We start from the raw sequence: 26,107 nt of genomic DNA on the forward strand, positions 1-26,107 counted from the left end.
TGCGTCAGCTCTCCCTGTGTGCAGTGCCATTCCTGGGCAGGCTGCACTTTTTTCGTGCAGGGTGGCTCTTCTTATGGGGTGCACTCCTTGCGTGTGGGGCTCCCCTACATGGGGGACACCCCTTCGTGGCACGGCACTCCTTGTGCGCATCAGCACTGTGCATGGGCCATCTCCACACGGGTCAAGGAGGCCTGGGCTTTGAACCCTGGACGGCCCATGTGGTAGGTGGATGCTCTATCAGTGAGCCAAATCTGCTTCCCACCCTCCCTCCATTCTCTTAAAGGACCTATTTGTCTTCTTGGATGTTTTAAATACTTTAAGCTTTTTTTTTTTTTTAATTTATGAACTATAGTTCTGCAGTTAGTGGTTCCCATGTGGTTTCCAGCAGTCTACCTGTATCCAAAGAATTCTATCAAATAGCATTTATTACTGGCAAAACAGGTGGGTAACAAAACAGTTGAGCACCAAAGGCTACACTTGATTTTCTTTGTAGCCTTTATAGTTCAAAAGTACAAATAATAGGAATTAGAGCTAGACTTCTATAAATCTATTTAGATCAACTGTCTGGAAGTTTTGAAACAGAAAAGCATTTCCATAGGAGAAAGGAAAGAGAATCTTCTCATCCATTATTGGAAAGTAAGGTTTCTGTTTATGCACTTAATATTTTGGGCCTTTTTGTAATTATTGTCCTAGGCATTGCATTTATATTCTTTTTTTCTATGAGAAAATGAAAAGGAAACAAGATTGTGGAATTAGAATTATTATGAAAAAGAAAAGAGGATCAAAGCCCGAAGGATGATGTTCTCTAGCATGGCTTAAGAGAAATATCTAGTTAGAGTGCCGCAAGTGGAAGAAACCTCCACTTTTTCCATTATCAGCACACACAAAAATAAAAAATGATTAAGTAAAACCATTATATTTTATAAATGCCAATAGTCCTTTCAGGCTGGAAGTCTGGATGCTGAGAAGCAGGCCTTATTCTCAATGATTTCTGCCACGTACCGGCAGCAAACATCTCTCAATGAATGTAGACGATAACAACTTTAGGGCAGGCGGAACTTCTTCAGGGAGCCAATGATTTCTGGAAATAGCTGGGAAGAGTCATCTGAAGTCAAATGCCAGCAAAAGAACTATGATAGGAATAAGATAAAATATCTTCTAGGAATAATGCTGCGTGTCTCCACCAACATTTCCAGTGGATCTGCTAGTGCTCAAATTGCTTTTTTATTAAGGTATAATTTATATACAGAGCACAAGAAGCCCTTTAGACTTGCCTTGGGGCCTATGCCGATTTAAGTGTATCTTACAGGAAAAGGCTGGGAGATAATGGAAAGTTAAGTGAAGTATATTCCTTTAGTTCCAGAATAAATACTTGTCTGTGTCAGATCCAATACTGTTTTGACACTGTTAGGAAGCTAACGTGTGGACTAACCACTTGGGGACCAAGACCAGAGAAAAACCAGCCACTATCAAGGTCTTACCTGGTGTGCCCACCAGACCATCAAGTAAGAGAATATGGCAATCCAGGTGATGGAGCCGAAGAATGTAATGGGAAAAAACTTCCGTGATGACTGAAAGAGAACCAGGGAAAGGTGAGAATGTCAGTGCTAATAATCTGAGTTGGATCTGATAATTCAAAGGCTAAACCCATCAATATAGCTATTCTCCCCCATTTCTTATAGTTGGTAGAATTATCAAGCAAAAGGCCCTCCTACCCCTGGTCAAGCTGAGAAAACAAATTCTTGGGAGTGTGAAAATGGTTGAAGCTGAATTCTGGAATCTGGTTCCCTGAGATGGTGAGCTCCTGAAGAGAACATCTGCTAGTTCTGCGGCTAGATTACAGATTCCCTCTGTTTCTGCCCTTTCCAAGGCCTGGTTTTTCAGCCTTTCCTTCAAACTGTTAACTACCTCACATCCTCCTTTGTCTCCTGTTTCTTTTTTCTTTCTTTTGCTCAAGTTCACCAGAATCAGTTTCTATTGCTTTCAACCCATGTGTCCTAAAAATGTGTGTCCTTGAAAACCTATGAGATTAATTACTTTTAACAAGAGATGGGAAGGATCAATGGTTTAAAACTGATTGGCTTATTTTACAGTCCCATGAATGACCAGGAAAAGCCACACAGAAGAAAACAGCACCATGGCAATCTTTGTGCAATCTCAGGTGTACAGTGTTAGCATTTTCAAAGTTCCTTTCGAATATCAGCCAAAATGAGACACTTAAAGTGAGTGTTCCTTACTCAACTCCACTAAAGGAAATGCAGACTTGCACTATTATTGTGGTGTCCTTTTGATGCCTTTTTTTGCAAACTGGGGGCACTTAGAACATTCTCAGATGGCAGAATGCTGCCAGAGAGCCTCTCATCTATATTGCCAACACTTTTAATTTCAAAGCTCTCCACTTCCAGAAAAAATCCCACTTTTGCTTTGATAATTGCCATCCAATTTTGTCCATAGAAATGAATCCTGGAGTTGATTGGGAAGAAAGCTATCTAGATTGTGTGAAGGGCTGACCTTGGGCAATCATGTGGAATGCTTTGTGCCATAGCTTTTCAGAGCTTCTTTAAAAAGGAACGATAAATTTGTACATGGGAACCTTTTAAATATCTGTGATGACAAACACAGTCTCTATTGCTCCAAAACAGCTTTATGTTCTCTTTACTACTTTCAATATATGTTGTTATTTACAAACTTCTGTTACATATCACAATAATCATTTCTCTCACTTAATGATTGCTGTTTTTTTTTTTTGCCATTTGTTAGTTGGGGTGTCTGGAAGACCAAGGGGGCTTGATTAATCAGGCCATAGTGAGTAGCCATCGCCTTACTCTCAAATGTTTCTCTTACCCTGCCCTTTCTTTAGAAGGAAAATATTTTGGCCAAGGACTCAGACCCCTTCCAGGTACCTAAACACTCCGATAGGTTGTGGAGAAAAGTAATCAGCATTTTAAATCAAAGGTTGAGACTAGAACTTCTTTAAGCAAGCAAATTCCTTTAAAGTCAGAAGTTCAGCTGGATTCTAGAAATCAGACTCCCTGAGTCTTGGGATTGCCAGTGCTGGGAAATCAAATGTTCTCAGGCAAGGCATTTAGCTGGCTGGAGTTTCCATCCTTTTGTCGTGTCACAAGTCACTGCTGTAGGATTTTCAGTGATGATAAGGGCTTTACCTCCCACGGCCGTGCCCTGTTAAAAGGGCTGGAAGGACTCCTCTCCTGGCAGGGTCCACACCCATGATCTGAGGAGCAGTCAGTCCATGAAGGAGGGCTGACTCCATGTTTTATAGTAGACATTTGTATTAGATGTCCACCTGGGAGAGTCCTCATTTCACAAGTTGCTCTTTCAAAGTTAGCACATTTACTAAATGTGTAATTATTATTTCATTTTTGTACCTCTGAAGATCTGTTCATCAGGATAACTTCACAAATCAGAATCAAATTCTTTGAACATTCTTTTGATTTGAAAAATACCAATGAGCTATAGAAAATTCCCAGTCAAAACGTAGAAAGCAAGGAATCAGAATAGGGATTTAAAGATGCTAGATTCAAATCCACATATTGATGATCTCTCTAATTCAAAATTTGTGCTCATGAGTCTTAAGAAGCCAATTAGTAATTGGCATCCAAATGTACCTAACATCGTATTAGGGAGCTCACTGGGAAAAAAAAACAGTTAAAAGTAATTTTTCTTTGTGAATTTTCAGGGTCTTCGTCATAAACCAGGGGTAGGCAAAAACTCTGTACCAAGATCTTGTGCTAGAGATGAAATTGGAATCTAGGTCTGCCTGCCTGTATATCATGTGTTCCTAACAACCAGGTTGTATTGACTCCTTCCAGAAACACTGGGGCCAATGCTCAAATAGTCCCAGCCACAGACAAAGTGATGATCATCACTATTATACTAGGCTCTGCTCTGAATGTCAGAAAATAAATAGAGCATCAGGGAGCCACAGACTTGAATTCTAGCTGTATGACCATCTGCCTCACCCAGCCTCCCATCCTGCTCCCGCTTTGGAAGTAGCAACCCTTTATGCATCAGCAATTTGATTAAGCTTCTCCCAACTGTCAAACTATCTTAATATTTCAATTGTACAGCTCAGGTAATTCCTTCCTTTATCTTTTCCCTGAACCAATCTTTTTATTTGGAGTCTCTAGTCTCATTCCAGACATCACCTGTACTGTCATTTAGTTACCAGACTCACTGGAGAGAAAACAGCCCTTCAAGCCAAGGACTGACACATCAATTTACCGTTAGTAATGGCGGCTCATCCTGACATCTGCTGGGATGGGCCTGACACTAATTAGCAAATACGCGAATTGTGCTCATGTGCTGGCCATTTAGTTCCCAATGTAATGGTTTATTTGTGTAATTGGCTCATGTTCTCATTAGAAGCTTCTGGTACATCAGAGTGATATTTGCTTGGCTTGAAAAAAGTTGCTGGACATTGCTTGTTGTGCAAATTGGCCATATCCTAACTGATTTAAATTCAACAAATATTCACTGAACATCTACTCTGTGTAAGGTTCTGGGGAATACATATTTAGCCATCCTACTAAAGATTAAAAGTTAGCCTCTGGGTTCATAGGGCATGCACTGTAATCCCTGCCCACCAATTAGCAGCAATATGTCCTTAGGCAAATAATTTAATCTCTCTAAGCCCCAGTTTCTTGCTATAAAATGGGGTAAATAAGAATATCTAATTGTTCTGAGGACATCATGTACATTAAGTGTCTAGCTATGTGCCTGGAACTAAGTGCTTGGTTAATAATGGTAGTTGTATTAATAATTAGGCAATACACCCTCTTGGTTTGCTTTTAAGAGATGAGGAAGCTGGCACTTAGGTGAATGACTGTGTTGAAGAAGCAGCTGGGCATTCCTGCTGTGGAAGTAGCAGGGACAAGATGGAGAACGTAAGTACTGACGGTGCTTTCCCTCAGAGCTGGACTAGGAGACCTGGTCTTGGCTCTGCCCCTTACTAGCTGGGTGTGCTTGCACAAGACACTTAACCTCTCTGGGTCTCTAACTCCTCATCCTTGCTAGAACAGAGCCTGGCACATAGTAAATGCTCAACTACCTGGTGAATGAATGAATGATAGAAATTGCAAAAATCTAGCTTGGTTCTTGGGTCTCTTCCTACCTTGTTTTGTAAAGAGCATCCATTCTAGGCCATGAGAGAACATATCTTTTTGGGTCTTTATTTCCTTTGTTTGCAATTTTCATCAAAGACATGCTCATTCAAGTTTACATTTTAGTTCTTCAGCTTTTAAATCAAAACCTTTAATTTAAGGAAACTAAAGTGAAGCCCATATTAATTATGTGAGCTAGAATTATGCTTAATTCAACAAATCCTGTCATATAATCTGAGTACAAATGAAGTGAAAAAAAAGTGGGAGTACTATTTACTCTGAAACTAGAAGTATATACTTAAAACAATCATGTTTTCCTTGTAATTATTGCCAAGGTTTGGATGTTCCTGTCCATGGATAATTAAAAACTTATTGAGGAGAGATACCTGACAGACTCTAAGGAGAAGCAAGTATCTTAATAATTCTCTCTTGTTTCCCTGGATCATTTTCTTCAAGAGGCATTTCTGGCAATAGATGAGGTCTATGGTAGATGGCAAAAATGGCCATAATACTTTGCAATTCCTCTTCAATAGATGTAGTCTATTTCCCCACTGTTTGATTAAGGGTCAGCCTTATGTCTTGCTTTGATCAACAGAAATGTGGTGGAAGTGAGAGCTGCAAATTTCAAGCTGGCTATCAAGAGGGCTCTGCAGCTTCCATTCTTGCTGCTCTTGCAACTCTACCACTGTGTGAACAAGCCCAAGCTAGCCTGCTCATAGATGAGAAATCCGTGAAGCCGAGAAAGCTGGACCAGTGAAGACACCCCCATACCAACCAGCTACCAGTCATCTGAGTGAATCCCACTGAGACCAGCAAAACTGTCCCGCTAAGCCCAGCCCAAATTGCTAATTCACAGAACGTGGGCTAAAAAGTGCTTGTCGTTTTAAGCCACTAGGTTTTGGGGTGGTGTGTAATATAGCAAAAGCTAATTGATACAAGATAAAACCTAATTAAACTATCCTGTGCTAGGCATGTTCAAGAAGTCACTTGGTTGCTTTTGTACCAACTGGCATGATCTTTTTCATTTGGCATTTTGTATATACAAAGGAACACCATATAATTTATCTTTGAAACTGGGACTGTCCTGGGCAAACTGGGATGTATGGTCATCTTAACTTGCCATATTGTGTTGATGGTTATCTCTTTATATATGCTTTCCTTAATCAAAGAATGTCACATGTGGCAGAGAATTTAGAAGTCTTCCAACCCTTTATTCACAGAGGAGGGAAAATAAGGTCCAGAGTTGAGAGTGACTTGTGAAGGTTGCATAGCTCATGGTTTGTGAGGGAAGAAGCCCAGCAGTCACTGCAGTAGAACGAAACTGCTCTGGAGTCAGGAGACTTGGTTTTTTTTAAGATTTATTTATTTATTTTTCATTTCTCTCCCCCTCTCCCCCTCCCCCCTAGTTGTCTGCTCTCTGTGTCCATTCGCTGTGTGTTCTCGTGACCACGTCTATCCTTATCAGCGGCACCAGGAATCTGTGTTTTTTTTTGTTGCGTCATCTTGTTGTGTCAGCTCTCCCTGTGTGCAGCACCATTCTTGGGCAGGCTGCACTTTCTTTCGCGCTGGGCAGCTCTCCTTACGGGGCACACTCCTTGCTCGTGGGGCTCCCCTATGCAGGGACACCCCTGCGTGGCAGGGCACTCCTTGTGCGCATCAGCACTGCGCATGGGCCAGCTCCACACAGGTCGAGGAGGCAGGGGGTTTGAACCACGGACCTCCCATGTGGTAGGTGGACGCCCTATACATTGGGTCAAGTCGGCTTCCCAGAGCTGTTTCCTCTTATCTCTCCTTAGTTCTTTTATTTCTTGGGACAATGGCCCAAGAACCTAGTTTAGCAACAATGGGAAGTGGATGCTCCCTTCATTTGATTGACATTCACATTGTACTCTGCTGTTCACAGGATGGTATTACGATAGTGCCTTGTACCCAATACATAATAATGGTAGATAATTTTATCAATAATAATACAGGAAGGAGAAGATCAGACATGTAAGGCATTTACACTACATGAATCCATTTCTTTAAATTATTATTATTGTATCCTCTCCCCCGCCTCCCCCCAAAATGGCTCCCTCATCTGTCTGCTCACTGTGTCCGCCCACTGTGTCCACTTGTCTTCTTTAGGAGGCACTGGGAACTGAACCCGGGACCTTCTATGTGGGAGGTGGGCACCCACCTGCTTGAGTCACATCTGCTCCCTATGTTATTTTTGAATAAATAATCCAAGTACACAGCCATAAGAATATCCAACACAAAGTGAGTTGCCCTCTTGCCTCAGACCTTTAGTTTCCCTTCTTAGAGACAATCCCAGTGATGATTTTAAAACATGACCTCAACTTCTTTCACACTCCTCCTACCATGACTGTTATGTGCTTTATGGCACTACTATATTCTGAGTGAACTTTGTCTCTTCCACTTGAATCAAGATAGGCTTATAGCTGCCCTGACAGTAGTATTTGGTGTAAATGACTCTGTGAGCTCTGAAACTAGGTCATGAAAGACCATGCAGCTTCTGCCTTATGCTGCTGGAAGGAACCCTCACTCCTGGAACCCGATCCCTTATGAAAGATGGCAGATGTCTGACTACCCTGAGGACACTGTGTTGTAAGGAAGCCCAAGTCACACACAGGCCACGTGTATGCACTTCAGTTGACAGTCCCAGCTGAGCCCAGCCCTGGAATCATCACTGTCGGTGCCTCATCACTGTCAGGTGCCAGAAACGTGAGTGAAGAAGGCTCCAGATGATTCCAGCCCCTAGCCATTTGAGTTACTCCAGCCATTCTAGACTTCCCAGCTGAGGCTCCAGACAATGCCAAGCAGAGATAAGTCATCCCTACCATGCCCTTTTGAATTCCAGATCCACAGAATCCAAGACCACTACTAAGCTCTGGGGGTGATTTGTTACGCAGTATTAGCTAACCAGAACAATCACTATTATGGTGTTTCTGTCCAGAGAAAGTTCAGCCATACATAGGCATCATACACATGTATATATGTTATACTCCTTTTCCTGTTAAGACGAATCAAAGTGGACCATGCATACTGTTATGTGAGGTGCTTTTTGCAGGGGACCGATTTCAAAAATGCTTTACTCACAGGTTTCCGAACGTCAGGTAAGGTAACCCAGAGAGGGAACACTATGGGGAAAACGATCAGGAATGTGACTTGCTTGCGGGCATTGGAGGGCCAGGCCAGGCTCAGGGGCTGGTCCTCCTCATCCTCACTTGTCTCTGCGGTGTGCTGTAGAAAGAAAAAAATAAATCAAACTAATGAGGGTGATGCACACAGGCCAGAAGAGCAAGGTGGCAAAGCAAGGGAGGGGAGTGATGGGGTTCATTAGAAGTTTCCGCATCATCCAGCAGTCGTACTTCACTTTTGTTTGTTTTTTTTAGATTTTAAAGAGAATCCCATCTGCAACAGTCTGAGTCCTCAGAACAAATAATAAATTGCCCAGCATGAGAATTTAAGACCTTTCTTTTCTCTCACTGCTTTTCAGCTTCTCACTTTCATCATCTGATTGTTCCAATGAATGAGGCTACTGACATGATTCATTAACTTTTCATGAGCAACTATATCTGCAGAGCAAAAGGCCCCAATACCTACCACCTTCTCCCTTCTCTCTGAGAACAAAGTGACAGGATTTGGAATCTGTGAGGACAGCACTGATTTTTTTAAAAATTTTCAAAAATTTTTTTGACTGCATAAAATTAAAGGACCACAGAAACAATTCTGTAACAACACTAGGAGAATTCAGCTCCCTCCCTTTGGCCCTGGAATAGTGAAGCTCATGGATTATTGTGTGGTTGTGAGTTTTTAATCTGCTTAATCACATGGTTGAATTCTAAATCATTTTACTTGCAGGCAAAGGCTCATTTGAACATATGCCTCGATCCTCAGAGAACGAGAGGGAGAGAGTAGAGCAGGACATTGAATATGGGGATTTCAACTGCAGAGGCCTTAGAGCTGGTGTAAACTTCAGAGTTTCCGCCTTGGCAGCAACTGGTGAGATTTTTAGTCCCAGGCTGCTGAAGTCAGCAGCTTCTCACATCCCAGGGCTAGAAGAGACAGAAGGTGGACGGGCCCTGGCAGGATGAACGGTAGCCTGATAGCTGGACCCTTAGGGCCTCCAAACCAGCCCTGCAGGCAGCACGCATCCCAACTCCCTGCTTATTTAAACATGAATGACAGCAGCAGGACCAAGCATCAGATCTAAAAATAACAGGAGGCACTTTTCCACGGATGCACCCTTTTGAGACTGTATAAAGAACCTGCACCGGCTTCACCAAGCTCCTGCCCCCTGTGGCTTTGGCTTCCAGCACCGGCGCTGACTCCCCAAGCGCCCCTCTCCCTATGAGGTGACAGATGTGGCAGGCTCAGGCCTGAGGGTGGAGGGTGGAGGGGGAAAGGGATGTGGCCAGAGGTTCAGGGCTGCATGAAGCCCGACTTGCTGTAGTGCTCTGTCTGTTAGTTACAACTGAAACCCAGTGTACTGTCCAAGACGATCTGTGGGGGTTTAAACAAACAACATTCACCCACATTTTAGTTCTCTCCAGCGGGAAAATTTAAAAAAATAATAAGAAGGATCTTAAGCCATACTGAAAAAGGTGCTAATAACAGGTTCTTCCACTTTCAGTGTATGACTTTGGCAATGGTTAGAAGAATTTATAAACCGCAAATATGAGGGAATTAAGGGGATTAGGTAATAAAGCAGCCTTAGGAAGTTGGCCTGGTTTATTGTGGTCACCCATCTCCTCACTAAATACAGCTCTCATGCTCCCATCCTTCTGCTATCCAGTTTGTGTGTGGCCCTCTACTGCTTTATTTACTTGGTCCTGAGGGGTCCCTTTCCTGATGGAAGCTGGGGCTTGCCCTCCTGGCTCCTCTTCTGAACCACCTCCATCTTCTCTGAGGAGGTGTAGCAGATGTAGAGACTATCATCCCCTTATTTGGCCCCACCAGCCAACTGGCTACACGGACCCTTTGTGTCATGAAACTGATGAAGAGTGAGACAAGTGCTTTTTACTTGTCCCCTTCCACATAGGCTTTTTCTTGTTTAATCCAAACAAATGACTCCCCACTCCCCATCCTGTAGATGCCACAGAAATGGGGACAGCCATGGGAGAGTTGAGGCATGGCATCCTCTTTCGTGTGTGCCCGTCTCATACAAGATGGGCAGTTTTCTTCTGGCAGAGGATCCACTTTCCCAAAGACTCATGAAGCTGAAGTGAAGAGTCCATCAAGGCCCCTCCTCACTCCCAAGATTGACCCCTGCCTTCCACCCACCACTGCCATCTTACAATCTAGCAACTTCTCTCTAAACTCCAAGCTAACCTTTTTCTGAGAAAACACAAAAGCAACTCTTGATGACTCATATCATTTTAATGACACCAACAGATGGTGACATTTCATCAGTAACCCTTCTGCTTATAATCTACGGATTAGTTCCTTTCTCCATCTGCCAAAGTCACCAGGCAGGCAATGCTGCTAGCAAATAGCAGAAAATAACTGTCTGTTTAGATGTATAAGCTCTAAACACACTACAGTCCAACACAAATGATTAGCTATACTGTATGGTTTCCAAAAGCTGCATTTGAGGTGGCTGCTGCTGGGGCAGAAATGCACAAGAAGAGAATGTGTCAGGCCGTGTAAATGGAGCTCTCTCTGGGGACTTCTTGGGGGGTCTGGTGTCATAGAGAAGAACAGGAGCCAGAAACCTGGGGTAGATATGAAAGGTGTCCTGGGAGCCAGGCTCTCAGGATATTTGAGGGGAAATTCTCTTTGTCTTCTTGCCAAATGAAATCTCTCTCTACTTCAATGGACAACAGCTTGCAAGCTAGTTAGGGAAGTGGAAAAAGAAAGCCATTCCAAGTCTGGAGCCCGTTTTGCCTTCGCCCAAGCTGGGGCTGCTGGCATGCTCATTAGTCTCAGCCCCAGGAGAGAGGCCACTGAGGTTAAGGCAATGATTTTTCAGTTTTTTCCTAGAGCTGTGGCAGCCTGGCTTTGACCTTGTGACGGCCCATCCTCATCTCCTAAAACTTCTGCAGAGTGTCCACAGAGAACAAAACCATGTAAAATGATCCAGAAAGAATTCAAATGGTATTTGATATAAGGGTGTAAAATATTTTGATACCTGCTGGGGTATCTGTAGAACTCTTAGAATTGTACAAAGCCTGGACCAGCAATCACTGCTTTGAGACCTTGTCATCTCTGATCTGGCAAATCTGAGATTGAAATGCGTAACACCTAGTTTACACACAGTGGATTTGCTGGTTGTTAGACCTTGAATGAGTCAATGCAACCTGGTGGGAAATGGAGACAGTGGAGAATTAGTATCCTGGGTTCCAGTCTCTGCTCAAACTGGGATTCCTTGGATGGTCACCACCATTATCTGCAAGCACTCACTGAGTGCCTTTTAGGTGCAAAGCACTGTGCTGAGATCAACAATTCTTGCCTTCAAAGAGTTTTGGCTTTAAAAGGGGAGACAGAACAAGCAGCTCAAAGAACTTATTAATTATCCCGTTACATTGATGTATGGCTAGTGGCAAGAGATTGCTGATTGTCCTCCAATATCCATTCTGCCTTCTGCTTTAGCTTACTATGAGAAAAAGACCCCAATTTCAATCTCTCCTGCTGTTAAGTGTGGCCATGTGATTAAGTTCTGGCCAATGGGATGTGACCAGAAGTATCCTTTACAATTTCCTGGATGTACCTTCAAAGGGTAGGGATACATGCTTCATCATTCCTTCCTTCCTGTTGGCTGGAATGAGGACATTTTGGCCAGAGCTCGAATGGCTGCCTTAGCTGATGAGGTGAAGGAACAACCTAGGAGTCCTGTGTCTATTGCCAACACAACAGAGAGCTGTTCTAGCCCTGGACTCCCTACACAGACATGAAGAGACACACATTATCTTATTTAAGCTTCTGTTATTTTGGGTTTGTTGTTGCTACAGTAAAACCTTATCGTAATGAATTCAGTATCCTCTTTATGAAGACTTATAGGAGAAATATCTTTTAGGTCTCAGTATCAGAAAAACTTCAAAAAAATCTTAGGGGAGCAGATGTGGCTCAAGTGGCTGAGTGCTTGCTTCCCACATGGAAGGTCTTGGGCCTCCTAAAAACAAAAAACAACAAGCAAACAAACTAGAAAACCAACTCAGGGTGGCTAATGTGGCTCAGCAGTTGAGTGCTGGCTTCCCAGGTACGAGATGCTGGGTTCAATTCCTCAGCTCCCGAAGCTCAACAACAACAACAACAACCAAAACAAACAAAAAAACACAAACCTTAGGAATCCTGTCAATCAGGTAATTGATACTATTCTTTCTTGCTTTATTAACTTAGGAGTTCAGTGTCAAATTCATATTCCCCATCCAGAAACTTCAACACTGTAATATGTGGGGTATGTTTCTCTATGCAAAATTATTCCAATCTTATTAGTTTCTTGCCCTTCTGTTCCCTTCCAGTATATTTTCAAAACTATTCATTTATTATCTGTTTTTGTCATATGTATTTTTGCAGTCTTAAATCAAATCTTTGTGAAAATGGGTGGGGGAGACTTAAGTAAAAAGTGGTCTAATAGAATTTTTAGTATAATTCTATCAGAGTGAAAAGACTTGAAAAAAAAAAAGATGTTATTCTAGGTTACAGCTAGCGACAACTGTACTGCCACCTTCTAGGATTGAAATCAGGAAGCCTGGCCATCAGAAAATATACAGATAGGAGAGAATACAGGGGTCACTTAGCATCTACCTGAGGTCTCTGGAGCAATGTACTTATTTTTATTTATCTAGTGAATGGGGAAGAGTAAAAGGTGTCCACCTGTGGCCTAATCTCATGTCTATTCAGAGTCTTTGCATAGAAATTATTTTTAATTGAGAAGAAATTTATATAACATATCATGAATCATGGTACAATCAGTGTACAATTCAGTGATAGTGTATTCACAATAATGTACAATCTCCAGCTCTCTAGTTTCAAAGCTTTTTCATTACCTCCTAAAATACCCATCCCTGTGAAATCATTACTCCTATTCTTCCTTTCCCCTATCTGCTGGTAACCTCTTATCTACTTTCTGTCTCTATGAATTTGCCTATTCTGGATATGTCATATAATAAGATTCATAAAATATACGACCTTTTGTGCCTGGCTTTTTCACTTAGCACAATGTTTTTGAGGTTCATCCAAGTGTTTGTGTATTGTTACTGAGTTCCTTTTTATGATTGAATAGTATTCCATGGTATGTATTTGCCACATTTTGGTCACCTATTCACCTACTGATGGATACTGGATTGTTGCTACCTTGTGGCTATTATGAATAATGCTGCTATAAACATTTATGTACAAGTTTTTGTGTGGACATATGTTTCCATTTCTCTTGGGTATACACCTTGCATGTGACTCTCCTCCCTTTTCTTCTTCTTCTTCTTTTTTTTTTAAAGATTTATTTATTTATTTAATTCCCCCCTCCCCTGGTTGTCTGTTCTCTGTGTCTATTTGCTGCCTCTCGTTTCTTTGTCCGCTTCTGTTGTTGTCAGCAGCACAGGAAGTGTGGGCGGCGCCATTACTGGGCAGGCTGCTCTTTCTTTCGCGCTGGGCGGCTCTCCTTACGGGGCACACTCCTTGCGCGTGGGGCTCCCCTATGCGGGGGACACCCCTGCGTGGCAGGGCACTCCTTGCGCGCATCAGCACTGTGCATGGGCCAGCTCCACATGGGTCAAGGAGGCCCGGGGTTTGAACCGCGGACCTCCCATGTGGTAGACGGACGCCCTAACCACTGGGCCAAGTCCGTTTCCCTCCCTTTTCTTCTTATGCCTGCCCATGGTTGGCCTCAGAGTAAGCACTGGGTCTCCAGTATGAGGTGTCTGGTATAGATTCACAACATCAGATGTTGCCTCTGCAGCCATTAAAACTATTTTTTTGGAAGTAACCCAGTTACTTATTCTTGTCTACGAAGGGCAATGTGCAAGATTTCAGTGTGAAGGTGAACCCATTTTACTACAAACTTTTAGCAGAGAATTAAAATGAAAACACAGAAGGCATCTGAAAAGAGGCCATCTTCAAATTCAGTTTTATTGATTGCTTATAACATCTCATCTCCAGTTCACAGGGAGAAACCCCAGAGGATCGCTTGCATCTGCCTAGGTATCACCTTGACTGGGTTCGAATCAGGCTGGAAATAAGGTTCTCACTTCTCTATGCCCTGCAAAGGACCACTCACTTCAGAACTCAGGAGTGCCACCCCTTTTCATCGCAGGGAGCCCCTGAAGTGTAGCATGGTGCTGGAAAAAAATAAAATGTCAGCCCTTAAATATCCAGGTAAATTGATAATCTATTCCCTCTAAAACAAAGGGCCATGGTCAAGATGGGTGAAGGTGACAATTTTAAGTAGTTTGTACTTCTATTCCAAGAGGATGGTCCTTAACATATTTGTTTTCCCTATTTCTGGAATTTATATTTATAGAAAAGAAGACAGCTCCAATCTTCATGCTGTTCAGTTGCATAAATGCCAAAACGAATGACCAAATGAAGCAAAGCTCATGGAGTGTGGTACATGCTAAGAATTGCCAACAGGGCCGAGAATGGGAACAGAGATCCATAAAAACATCTGCTGAATTGAAACTTGCTCAAATGGGGCCTCTCTCTAAGCCTAGATAAGCACATAAACCCACCACCTTCCCCACCCCCCACCCCCTGGCATGGGACATGGCTCCCAGGGATGAGCCTCCCTGGCACTGAGGGATTATTAGCAAGTACCAATTAGTGATGCATTTGAAAAAAGGACTTGACCAAAGGGGGAAATATTAAATACAAATGAGTATTTATGGTTAAGAGACTTCAAAGTGAGTTGGGAGGTCATTCTGGAAGTTATGCTTATGCCCATCTCAGCAGGATCTTACTGACTGCCACAGTAAACAATGCCTCAAACAGTGGGGCTCCTGAGAGCTTGCAGATATCTAGACACTAGAGGCAGGGCAGACAATCTCAGGAATTTGGCACCCTGTCAGTGGGCCTTACATTGGAATAGATGCTCCCCAATGTAACAGAGTTAGACTCATTTATAATTTCCCTATACATGGCTCTTCTGTCCCTTTTATTTGAACCTATAATTAGCATTATACTCATTAAATATATGCCCCAGAGACTTAAATCTTAAGTCTGTTCATATGCTGGTTGAGTCCTAAATCTCAGCAGAGTTGTAGCACCTATTCTCCAGTTCACTAGACTCACCCAGGACAACTAACAAAAGGATTATGATGGACAATGCCCATCCCAAAAAACAAGAGTATTTACAACTGCAAGCAAGACAGTTCCATCCATCTGCCACATGGATTCTAAGTCCCCTTTAGTCAGAAAGAGAGCAGGCATCACTATCCCCAAATCCTCAATATTGAGGAATGAGCAAATATAAGGGGGAATGGACTAAAGTAGACTTGTTATTCTAGCAATGGAAGAACTTGTATTATTGATATAAAGGCAATGGCCACCATAGGTTCTAAAGGGAGGGAGAGGGAAGAAAAGGTATAACTTGGGGCATTTTTGGGACACTGGAGTTGTCTTGCATGACATTGCAGTAAGGATACAGGCCATTATACATTTTGTCAAAAGCTATAAGTTTGTGTGGTACAAGTCTAAACTATAATATCAACTATAGTCCAAGGTTAGTTAGCAATGCTTCAATATGTGTTTATCAATTATAACAAATGTACCACACTAATGAAGGATGTTGTTAACGTAGGAAAGGGTGGGAGGGTGAGGTAATGGGTTATATGGGAATCCCCTATATTTCTGGCATAATATTTATATAATTTAAAGCTTCTTTAAAAATAAAATAAAAAAAATAGAAACATCTGCTGAGCCTTAGAAATTAGGTTTGGTAGGTGCATGAAGAAAATTCCAAACATCACTCTCAACAATGTTTTAAAAATGACACCTAATAAAATATGTGTAATGTCTAGCTTACTTGGGAGATATTTACCTATAAACTGGCATCTGTAGGACGCACTGTGCCTGACTCAGATGAGGGGCTCAGTGAATGTTAACGCTCTTCTCCTCTGCCATTAATCTCCACTCTGTGACTGACTTTGTGACCTTGGACAAATCAATAAAAATTCTGGAACCACCAAAGAGTATATAATGGATAGTACCTATAAGGTAGCTGGTCCTGGTGCATCTCACTGGCTTTAGGCTCCAGCAGTTCTTACAAACCATGCCACTGTCAGGCAGATCTTCTGTCTCTAGGAATGTTTTAAAGGGGGACCACCTTCCTGTCAAAAAACTTGACATTCAATTCATCATACGGACAATAATAGATCACAGGTGATAAACTGTAACCGTAGAGCTCTGCAATCATTTAGAATAAGAGTTTTTGGCTGTGACAGAAGGAACCCACAAATTTCCGAGTTGGAAGGACCCTGGCTCATTGGAACCAATCCTCTAATTGATGGATGAGGATCCTGAGAGAAAGGTTACAGTAGCAAGGTGGGTCTGGATGACCCCTAAATCTCAGCTCAAGGCTCTTCTCACCATCCCACTTTGCTTTCCTTACTCAGTACTATAAAAATCAGTATGAATGTACTTTATGCCCAATTACACCAAGCTTCCCAACTTTTTGTAATAAATTTGATCTATTAAAGTAATAATGCTAACTATAAGAAACACTAAACATTTAATTGACCATTTTGCTTGATATCCTTGAGCCCAGAACTCATTTCTGGTTACTCGGATGACCCACATTTCTTAAAAAGCTGATCTGTAATGTCTGAACATTGCATTTGTTTCCCTTTCTCAGATCTATAAAATATCCAGGGCAAATGAAGGGGAAATGAAGGGTAGACTTAGGGGTGTGTGGATAGAAGGAGTCATCAGGATGCCCCTTCCTTCCTCCATCTTCTTGACTGATGTCTCTAAGGTAATAGTAGAAATTTAAAAATGAAATGTGGGAGCTATCAAGCCATGAAAAGACATGGCTGTCTTAAATATGAATTCTGTTCAAGAAAGCTCCTTTACAACATTATTGTTGTTAAAAAGTTAACTGAGATAACCCATGAAAAGCACTTAGCACAGTATATGGCATTTAGTAAACTCTCAATAAATGCTGGTTATCATTATTTCTAATAAGTGTTTAGGGAAATAATTTCTTAAAGATATCTAGGAGAAAGGAGAATGGACTAGGTGAATTATAATGATACTCCAAGTAACAAACTCTATTACTCAATGTGAAAGTGGAAACTGCAATAATTTAGTTTCTCCGTTTGTCTACTCATCCATCATTTACTGAACATTCATTGTATTGATATCTGTGATCTAATTTCTTTTTCTTTTAGGTAATATAATACATGGAAGGTCTCTGTAAATAAGGTGAAAGGGAAAATTCCACAGCCCTAAGGAGGAAAGTGCTGTTTTATAACAGGAGATAGGCTTTAAGTTAGAATTTCTGTAATAAACAAAGCTTCCAAGCAGATGGCAAGACTTATTATGACACTTGACTCTGTATTTTGGGCAGAGCTAAAAACAATGGAGTTTTTACCTCTCAAAGGTAAAATTACCAAAAACGCACTGCACATTTTAATATTTCAAAGGTGATGAAAAAAAACCAACTATTTGGCAAATATACGTGCCTTCCAAGAGACACAGTGTGTTCATTTTGTGAGCTGCTGTTAGATGAAGTGTTCTATATGCCTATTAGGCCTGGTTGGTCTATAGAATTATTCAAGCATTTTATTTCCTGTCTACTATCTAGATGGTCTATCCATTATTGAAAGTAGTATATTAATGTCTCCTAACTATTAATGGAGACCTGTCTGTTTCTCCCTTCAAATTTGTCAATATTTGCTTTATATATTTTGGGGTGCTGCCATTAGGTACATATATATTTATATTTCATGTGTCCTCTTGTTGAATTAACCCATTTATCAGTATACAGTGACTTTCATTGTCCCTTTTAACAGTTTTTTTCTTAAAGCCTATCTTATATAATATTAATAAAGCTATCCCATTTCTCTTTTGGTTATTATTTGCATGGTATATTTATTTCCATCCATCACTTGTATGTTTGAAGTTAAGGTGATTTTCTTGTCCATAGCATGTAGTTGTGTCATACTTTTTAATTTACTCTTCCAATCTCTGTCTTTTGACTGGAGAGTTTAATACATTTACATGTAAAGTAACTACTTTTAATTCAGGACTTTCTTCTGCCATTTTGCTATTTGGTTTTTGTAAGTCTTAAACCTTTTTTGCCCCTCAAATTTCCTATTAATGCCTATTTTCACTTTTTCTTTTTTTTTTGGTATCATGCCATTTTGAGTCCCTTCTCATTTCTTTCTGCATATATTTTAATAAGTTTTCTTTGTGGTTACCACTGGGCTTAAATATAACAAGTTAACGTCCTAAATCTATACCATACACATACACTGTTCCCATACTCCTCTGTCCCCACCTTTTCTGTTGCACTTATTACAGATTATATCTTTAAATTATATATTGTATGTCCAAAACCACAGACTACATATCTTTGCATTTTAGAACCAGTAAGAAGTGGAGTTACATATAAAAAAATACAGTGTAATAATTTTGACATTTATAATTACCCACAAGGTTATCTCTATTGTGGGTCTTTATTTCTTTATGTCACTTTATCCACAGTCTAGTGGCCTTTCCTTTCAGTCTGAAGAACTCTATCATTGTTGTAGAGCAGGTATAATGGTAATGAACTCTGTCACCTTTTGTTTATCTGGGAATGTCTTAATATATCCCTTATTTTTCAAAGACAGTCTCACTGTCTTTCAATATAAAATTCTTGATTGGCAATTGTTTTCTTTTGGCACTTTAAATATCTTGTCCCACTACCTTCTTGCTGAAATGAGAAAATGGCACTTAATCTTTTTGGGACTCCCTTGTACATAACACATTGCTTTTCTCTTGCAACTTCCAGAACTCTCTCCTTGTCCTTGCCATTTGCCAGTTCGACTACTATGTGTTTGGTTGTGGTCTCTTCAAGGTTATCTTGTATGGGGTTGATTGGACTTCTAGAATTTGCATATTCATGTCTTTCATTAAATTTGGTATGTCTTCTGCCATTATTTCTTTGACTATTCCTTCTGCCCCCTTCACTTCTTCTTCTTCTGCATCTCCTATTATGCATATATTGGTACTCTTGATTGTTTCCACAGGTCTCTTAGGTTCTGTTTACTCTTTTTCATTCTTTTTTCCTTTCTGCTCCTCAGTCTGAATCGTTTCATTTGTCTTATTTTTGAATTCACTAATTATTTCTTCTAATGCTCTTGAAACCCCATAGGGAATTTTTCATTTCAGTTTATTATGATCTTCAACTCCAGTATTTTGTTTGGTTCCTTTTAAAAATTTCTACCTCTTTATTGAGATTCTCATATTCATTCATTCATTCATTCATTCATTCATTCTTTTCTTCATATCCTTTAGTTCTTTCTCTGTGTTTTCCTTTATCTCCTTGAGCATATTAAAGATGTTTTTTTAAAATGTCTTTGTCTGGCATGTTCAAAAGCTGGTCTTTATTGATGGCTTTTGGATTTTTATCTTGTTCCTTTGGATGGGCCGTCATTTCCTGTTTCTTTGTCTTGCAATCTTTTATTGCACACTGTACATTTTAATGTTTTAAATTGTTAACTCTGGGATCTAGCCCCTAAGTTGTCTGTTCCTTAAGTTTGTAACCAGCTAGTGAAATAAGGGAGATTTCCTTGACTGGCAAAAGCTAACAAAAACAAACAAGTCAATGCAAAAAATACCTTTCATAGCCTTTGCAAATTGGCTTTGCTTTTGCTGGTGGTTTCCTTTAAAGCTTAGCTCTCTTATCAAGAAGATTAGCCTGAGGCAAATGCAAAGTGGTGGGTGCTCTCTGTCTTATCTGAGTTTGTGTGGCTTCCCGAAGCCTGCTTCTTTTCCTGGGTTTGTGTTTGCTACTGGCCTTAGGAGTTTCCCTGTTTACAGTTTAGTAATTCAAATGCCCTCCTGGATGCTCTATTGCCTTAAGGCAGGTAATCCTTTGCCCCAGACCTCTCCGACTTAATTGTTTCTAATATTGCTTTAGCTGCCTGTAAACTGCTTTGTAGCATTCTGGGAGGGCAAGCCAGAGATGAGTTTCTTGGTTCAGTCTTTTGGGCTGCCACGTGATAGAATAGCAAAGATAGGCACAAGAATATGCACATAGGAGTTACTCTGCTCCTTCCTGGAACAGGGCCAGGGACCCACAATGGCAATGCAGGTTGGCACCACACTGCATCGGGGAGAGCTTGGTGGAGGGGTCAGCAAGGGCACCAAGGGGTTCATCTACCAATTTCCAGCAACTTTTTCTTGATTTTGGACTTGACTCATTGCTGTAATCCTATAACCTTTTTTTCTGGAGTTTTGAGGAAGATGGTTCTGTAAGTTTTTGCTAGCTGTTCAAAGATTCTGTGAGGAAATGGTACCCTGGAGCACCTTATGCTGCCACCTTGGTCCCCAAATCTTTAAGTATACATGAAAAAGTGAAATTTTTAGATCCTGTAGCTCAGGACTTGCCAAAAAAGGTGTACTGTGAGCTACTTCTGAAGCAAACTCAGAGCTCTGGGATGGGTCTGCTTGGGACTCCATGGCTAAGGGTAAGACTTCATTCGCCTTTCCTTTCTGAAAAGGAAAGGAACAGGAGAGGCTGGGATAAGAGAAACCGCAGAGCCATATTTGAAAAATCTCAGTTACTCAACTCTAAGGTTTGAGTTCTTACTGCCCATAGGACATTTTTCTTTTTAAAAGATCTCATTTGTGAATAGATGCTTTTTGGTTTTGAAATAAATTACTGTGCTCACTAACTATAATTTATTTCTATATGTGGAGCAGGTGCAAGTTCAGTGGTTGAGCATCTGCTTTGTATGTATGAGGTCCCAGTTCAATCCCTGGTACCTTCTAAAACAAAAAACAAAACAAAAGAAAACAATGTAATTTATTTTTAAATTGCCTTTTTTCACTCATTCTTTATTGAGTCTTAGAAAAATCTACTTTTGTTCTCTTTATTTCTCAATATCTTTGCATTTGTAATTTTTACCAACATCCCTCATTCTCTCACTCTGTTGTTATTCTCTATGTTCCCATCACTTATCTCATTCTAAGAGATGAATCAAAAAAGAGATAAGTAAAAAAGTGTCTCTTTTTGGAAAGGAACACCATCTGAGACATTTGCCTTGCCTTCTGTGTGGACATCCTGAACCAACAGAGCTAACATTTAAGAAGCAAACAAATCTAACATTTAAAATAAAAGTGATAAATCTCTGTCTGACTGGTGATAGGAAATTATTTAATCCCCTTATAATACCATAATCGGGCATGTTTTACATATAGATGGAAGAATTTAGCATATTAAACACAAAATGAGGTTTCACTCAGCAATGGCAACAGAAAACGACTTAATATTCTACTTCTTTGGGACTTTGAATTGAAAGCAAGGTTTCAAAATATTTTGCTATGAGTGATGAAGCTGTCTGGTTCCACATTTTCCAAGAAGCCAGGAAACGACTTAACTATAAAGTAAAATAGCATTTGGACAGTTTGGTGAAACGCAATTGCTTTCCTTCACTTTGCATTTTGCCCAAATAATTCTGAGGTGCAACCTACAGACAAGATGGATTTCTTTCTCTATTGTGATTGTAAATTGGCTCTTGTACAGATTCATGGACTTTGTAAATCAATTGCTGATACGAATCATAAAAGATTTGTCAATATAAAAACTAGGGAGAATCGCAAAAAATAATTAAAAATCATTCTCCTTGCTTCATAATCAATTGAACTGGATTCCTTATAGAAATAGTAATATTAATATTTGTATTTTTTCCTGAGTGTTAATGGAGGTTTTTTCCCTTTTTATTAATAGTCAGCAACTAATGTATCTTATGGGAACAATTAATAGGCATTCTTTAAACCCTTTCAGAAAGCACAATGACAAATGAAGTTAACATCCAGATTTTCAGCGAAAATCATTCTTTGTCAATAATCCAAATTTAGGCAGAAACTCAAGTCTAATCTATATCTATTTGCATTTTTAAATGTATTTAGAAGAACTCTGAGTACATTTTAGGCAGTTCGTAAGTGCTGTCCAGGTTATTAGCTAGATGAACCCTAAGGTCCACACCTTAATTTTTGCTTTTATAATTTGTGTTTTATAATTTGTGTGCATGTTTTTTTCTGACACTAATGAAGTTCCTTTTCTAAGGAAATCATACTTCTAACATGGCTTGGCTTTAACAAATCCAATTTAACAGAGAATCTTTTGATACTATTTTTCTTTTCAATATTAGGCCTTGACCTGTCTCCCCCAGCAGTGCCTTTGTGCCCCGGTAGTGATAAGACACAGACACACATGTACCCACATCCCACTGATACCTTCTATATTTGGGTGTAGGATCCTCGTATGTTTCCAGATGTCCCAAGAGATTGAATAATTTCATTCAAAGGAGGAAACGCAGTCTTGGGCTGTTTTAAAACTTTCTAAATGGTGGGTCTGTGCTATTGCCCCTTAATCATTTAGAAATGATACTTGCTTTTTTAATAACAGGAGAGTTTGGAGTTCCCAAACCCTGCACTAAACCTTACCACTGCTAAGAATTTCACACATCTGTTAACTAAGTGTAATATTTTAGGAAGAAAGATATAATATGGATTCCAGGCATCAAGAGCTTGGCTAATTGTGGAAATGTCTATCAGAGCAATCTCTGACCAATATTTATTATGAAGTCTCCCTCTTTAGCTCTAAATTCTGTAATCTTTAAACAACAATTCCTAACAAACTGTTGTCCTTGAAACCAATGCTTTCGTACCACACTTAGAGATTCAAATTTAGCGGTAAGGAGGTATTTTTTTGCTTTTTTTTTTTCAAGACGCTCTCCAGGAAAGTTAAAAATCACAGTCTCCCATCATCCACATAATTCTCGAACCTGCTAAAAATGCAACAAACATTTTTTTCAGCACCATGAGGTTTTATGAAAGCAGATCTTAAAAATGCTGAGTTTAAAGATCTGTGCTAGACAGAAATCAGTAAGAGTTGAATTCCCAAAGGAGAAAGAATGTGCTTAACACAGCAAGGTGATATTTAAATTGTAAAGTGAGAAAATAAGGAAAAAGTCGATAAGGGCCGCATTTCATACTCTTTCTCTCTGTATATGTGTAATTGTATATAGGTATATCTCTGCATAGACATCATGTGTTTGCATATACATGAATTTTATATGTGTGTATGTATATATGCATACATATATATTTTCTTTTTCCTAGGAATGTGATTTTCTCATACAAATCCCAGTGCCTCTGGGAAATGTTTGGCTATACGGACAACTCTTAACCAAAGCAATGGCAATTCTGAATTCTCTAAAGACAGGTAATATCTTATAAGTGAAATGAAATAGAAGCTGCAACATATAAAAAAGCCATCTCACAATGAATGACAATGTAGGACAAAACTGAAAAAAATGTTAATTTTTTTAGATGTCAGAATCCAAGAAATACGCAAGGCATTTTGCCTTCTACCTTCTCATTGTGCATGTGTCATTAAAGGGTTTTGTGATCTGGCACAGCAGTGACATCGTAATGCAGCAAGGCATGAGGCTCCACCAGCACGTGGGGCCAAGTGCAGCCGCCTGGATGTTGTCTAAAGTGCCAAAATTAAAATGTATGAAAATGCCGCATTCTGGGTCGGGGAGAGAATATTTCTTTGAATTGTCTTTCAAACCTGGCTAACCTCTCAACCCTGAAAATTCGGGAAGGTTGGTAATTCTCAGTGGCATCCCAAGTCAGTTTTCTCTGTGTTATAATCCACAGTATTGCATCAGCAGTCATCGGGAAAAACTAATTAGCACTAAGTTATTTAAAAAGTCAAATTATTTCTTGGTTCCACATAACACATAAACAAGGCAAAAATGCTCTTGCAAAGGGGCTTCCTCTCAGAGAGAATATTTTAAAAAGCTCTTTGTTGTCAGTGTAAAGCTCGTACTGAAGAAAACACTCAAAGATAAGGTGTTAATGTAAAATGAGCTCACTTGTAAACTGGGGTTTTAAAGCAGCAGGTTAATTATTTGAAGCAGGGTAAAGTCTTAGACTACCAGTGATGAGTATGTGGTGCATGGAGCACATAATTTCCATTAATAAAGTTGGGATGCCCACCTCATTCTTCATATAGCTTGATGAAAATACAACTCAGAAAGAGAGAACTCTAAGTCAGTAGAAAAGTTTGAATCATTTCTGTTAAACCTGTTTCGAGTGGCCTGAGCATTCTGATTTCACATCTTATATTCCAACTCTACAGTCATAGCCCTGATTCACTGTTTCGTCCAGTCTTCCTCAGAAACCTCAGAACACTGACAGTTTTTTCTTGTTTACTCTCTATGACCAATTTATTACCAAATCATTTCAATCCTGGCTTAGAAATAGCTCTCAAATACAGCCAGTACTTGGTCTAAGGCATTGTCATCTGGACTATTTCAACAGTCATTAAAAAAAAGTACTGCTAATAACAGAAAATACTTATCCAGTGTTTACTGTGTGCCAAGAACTATTCTAAGAGCAGTTGATCCTTACAAAAATGCTGTTAAGTGCTGTTATTATCCCTGTTAGAGAAGCATAGACAAAAGAGAGGTTAAGTAAGTTGTCCAAGGTCACACAGCTAGTTAAGTGCAGAGCTAGGCTTTGAAATCAGGTGGACTCTTTTCAGAGTCTCTGCTTTTAATGACCAAATCATACTGTTTCTGTTTTAATTTAACCCATTGTTAGTACTATTGCTCTTTTTTTCAAAACAGGTGATATAGTTACCTGATTCAAAATTCAAAAGCTATAGTGAGTGCATATTAAAAAACGTCCTTCCCACCCTAGTTCCTTGTCCTTAGGCCCCTTCTAGAGGTAATCAGCACCAGTTTAATTTCTCCTTTTTCTCTCTCACACAAATATAGCATGCTGGATACAAAGTGGCATGTTGCCTTTTCACACTAAACAACATATATTGAAGTTCATTTCATTTCAGTCCATGGAAAGCTTCCCAACCTTTTTTTTTTTTTTTAAGACTGCAGATGGTCTAAACCAAGGGTGGGCAAACTTTTCCTGTAAAGGGCCAGATAGTAAATATTTTAGGCTTTGTGGCCCATATGGTCTCTGTCACATATGCTGCTGCTAGCTTCTTTTTAAACACTTTAAAAATGTAAAACCATTCTTAGCTCATGGGCTGCACCATAACAGGTTGCAGGCCAGATCTAGCCCAGGGACCATAGTTTGCTGGCCCCTGAACCAACAGACTCCCATCTGGCCTCCCTGTATCCAGTCTTGTTCCACTCTGGCCCTCCTTGACTGTTCTGTGTTACCTTCCTTTAAAACAAATCTGACGCTGCTACTCCTCTCTGGAATCCTTCACAGTTCCCCACTCCCAGCAGGGTGAGTCCAAACTGCCTGGCATGGCACACGATGTGCTTCAGGACCCCTGTCTTTCTCACTGCCTTCATGTCTACTGCACAGGTCCAAGCCACCATCGGCTCTTTCCTGAACTCCTCTGGTGATCTCTTTGCCCCATTATTGCCATACAATCTTCTTCCCAACAAATCAAATCTCCACATCACAGCGCAGGGATCTTTTCCAAGCACGGATCACATCTGAAACCTTCCAAATGCTTGCTGCTTCTCTAGAAAGAAGTCAACTTTCTCACCCCAACCTACAAGACCTGCCAGCTCTGATTGGCCCTCCTCTCCGACTCACTGCTGCCCCCTCCCTCTCTCCACTTCTCGCTCTTCAGCCCCACTGACTTTTCTCTTCCTCACACAGGCCAAGTTAATGTCTGTTGTTGTAGGTGCTGACCTGCTGCTGGCTCAAACGCGCCTACTGGGTGAGGCGTTCCCGCAGCACCCAACCTAGAGGGGCCCCTGCACAAGCTGTGCATCATGCCCCCTTGCCTTACTTTCCTCGTGGCCATCAGCACCACTTAGAACTATCATATTTTGTACTTGGGGTCTCTC

At 40.5% G+C, this 26,107-nt stretch overlaps 1 protein-coding gene across 5 annotated transcripts in view; it reads right to left on the minus strand.

Annotated features, from left to right (window-relative positions):
- The window catches only part of SLC24A2 (solute carrier family 24 member 2), a 353,299-nt gene that overhangs the window by 86,530 nt on the left and 240,662 nt on the right, over positions 1-26,107 (minus strand). For all 5 annotated transcript variants that reach the window (XM_058301921.2, XM_004446758.4, XM_004446759.4 and 2 more), the window contains 2 exons: positions 8,220-8,363; positions 1,482-1,571 (listed from right to left, as the gene is read on the minus strand). In XM_058301921.2, coding sequence (XP_058157904.1) covers positions 1,482-1,571; positions 8,220-8,363 — 234 coding nt within the window. The remainder of the gene's footprint in view (positions 1-1,481; positions 1,572-8,219; positions 8,364-26,107) is intronic.

This window comes from Dasypus novemcinctus, chromosome 8, assembly GCF_030445035.2.
Source record: "Dasypus novemcinctus isolate mDasNov1 chromosome 8, mDasNov1.1.hap2, whole genome shotgun sequence".
NCBI classification, from domain to species: Eukaryota; Metazoa; Chordata; class Mammalia; order Cingulata; family Dasypodidae; genus Dasypus; species Dasypus novemcinctus.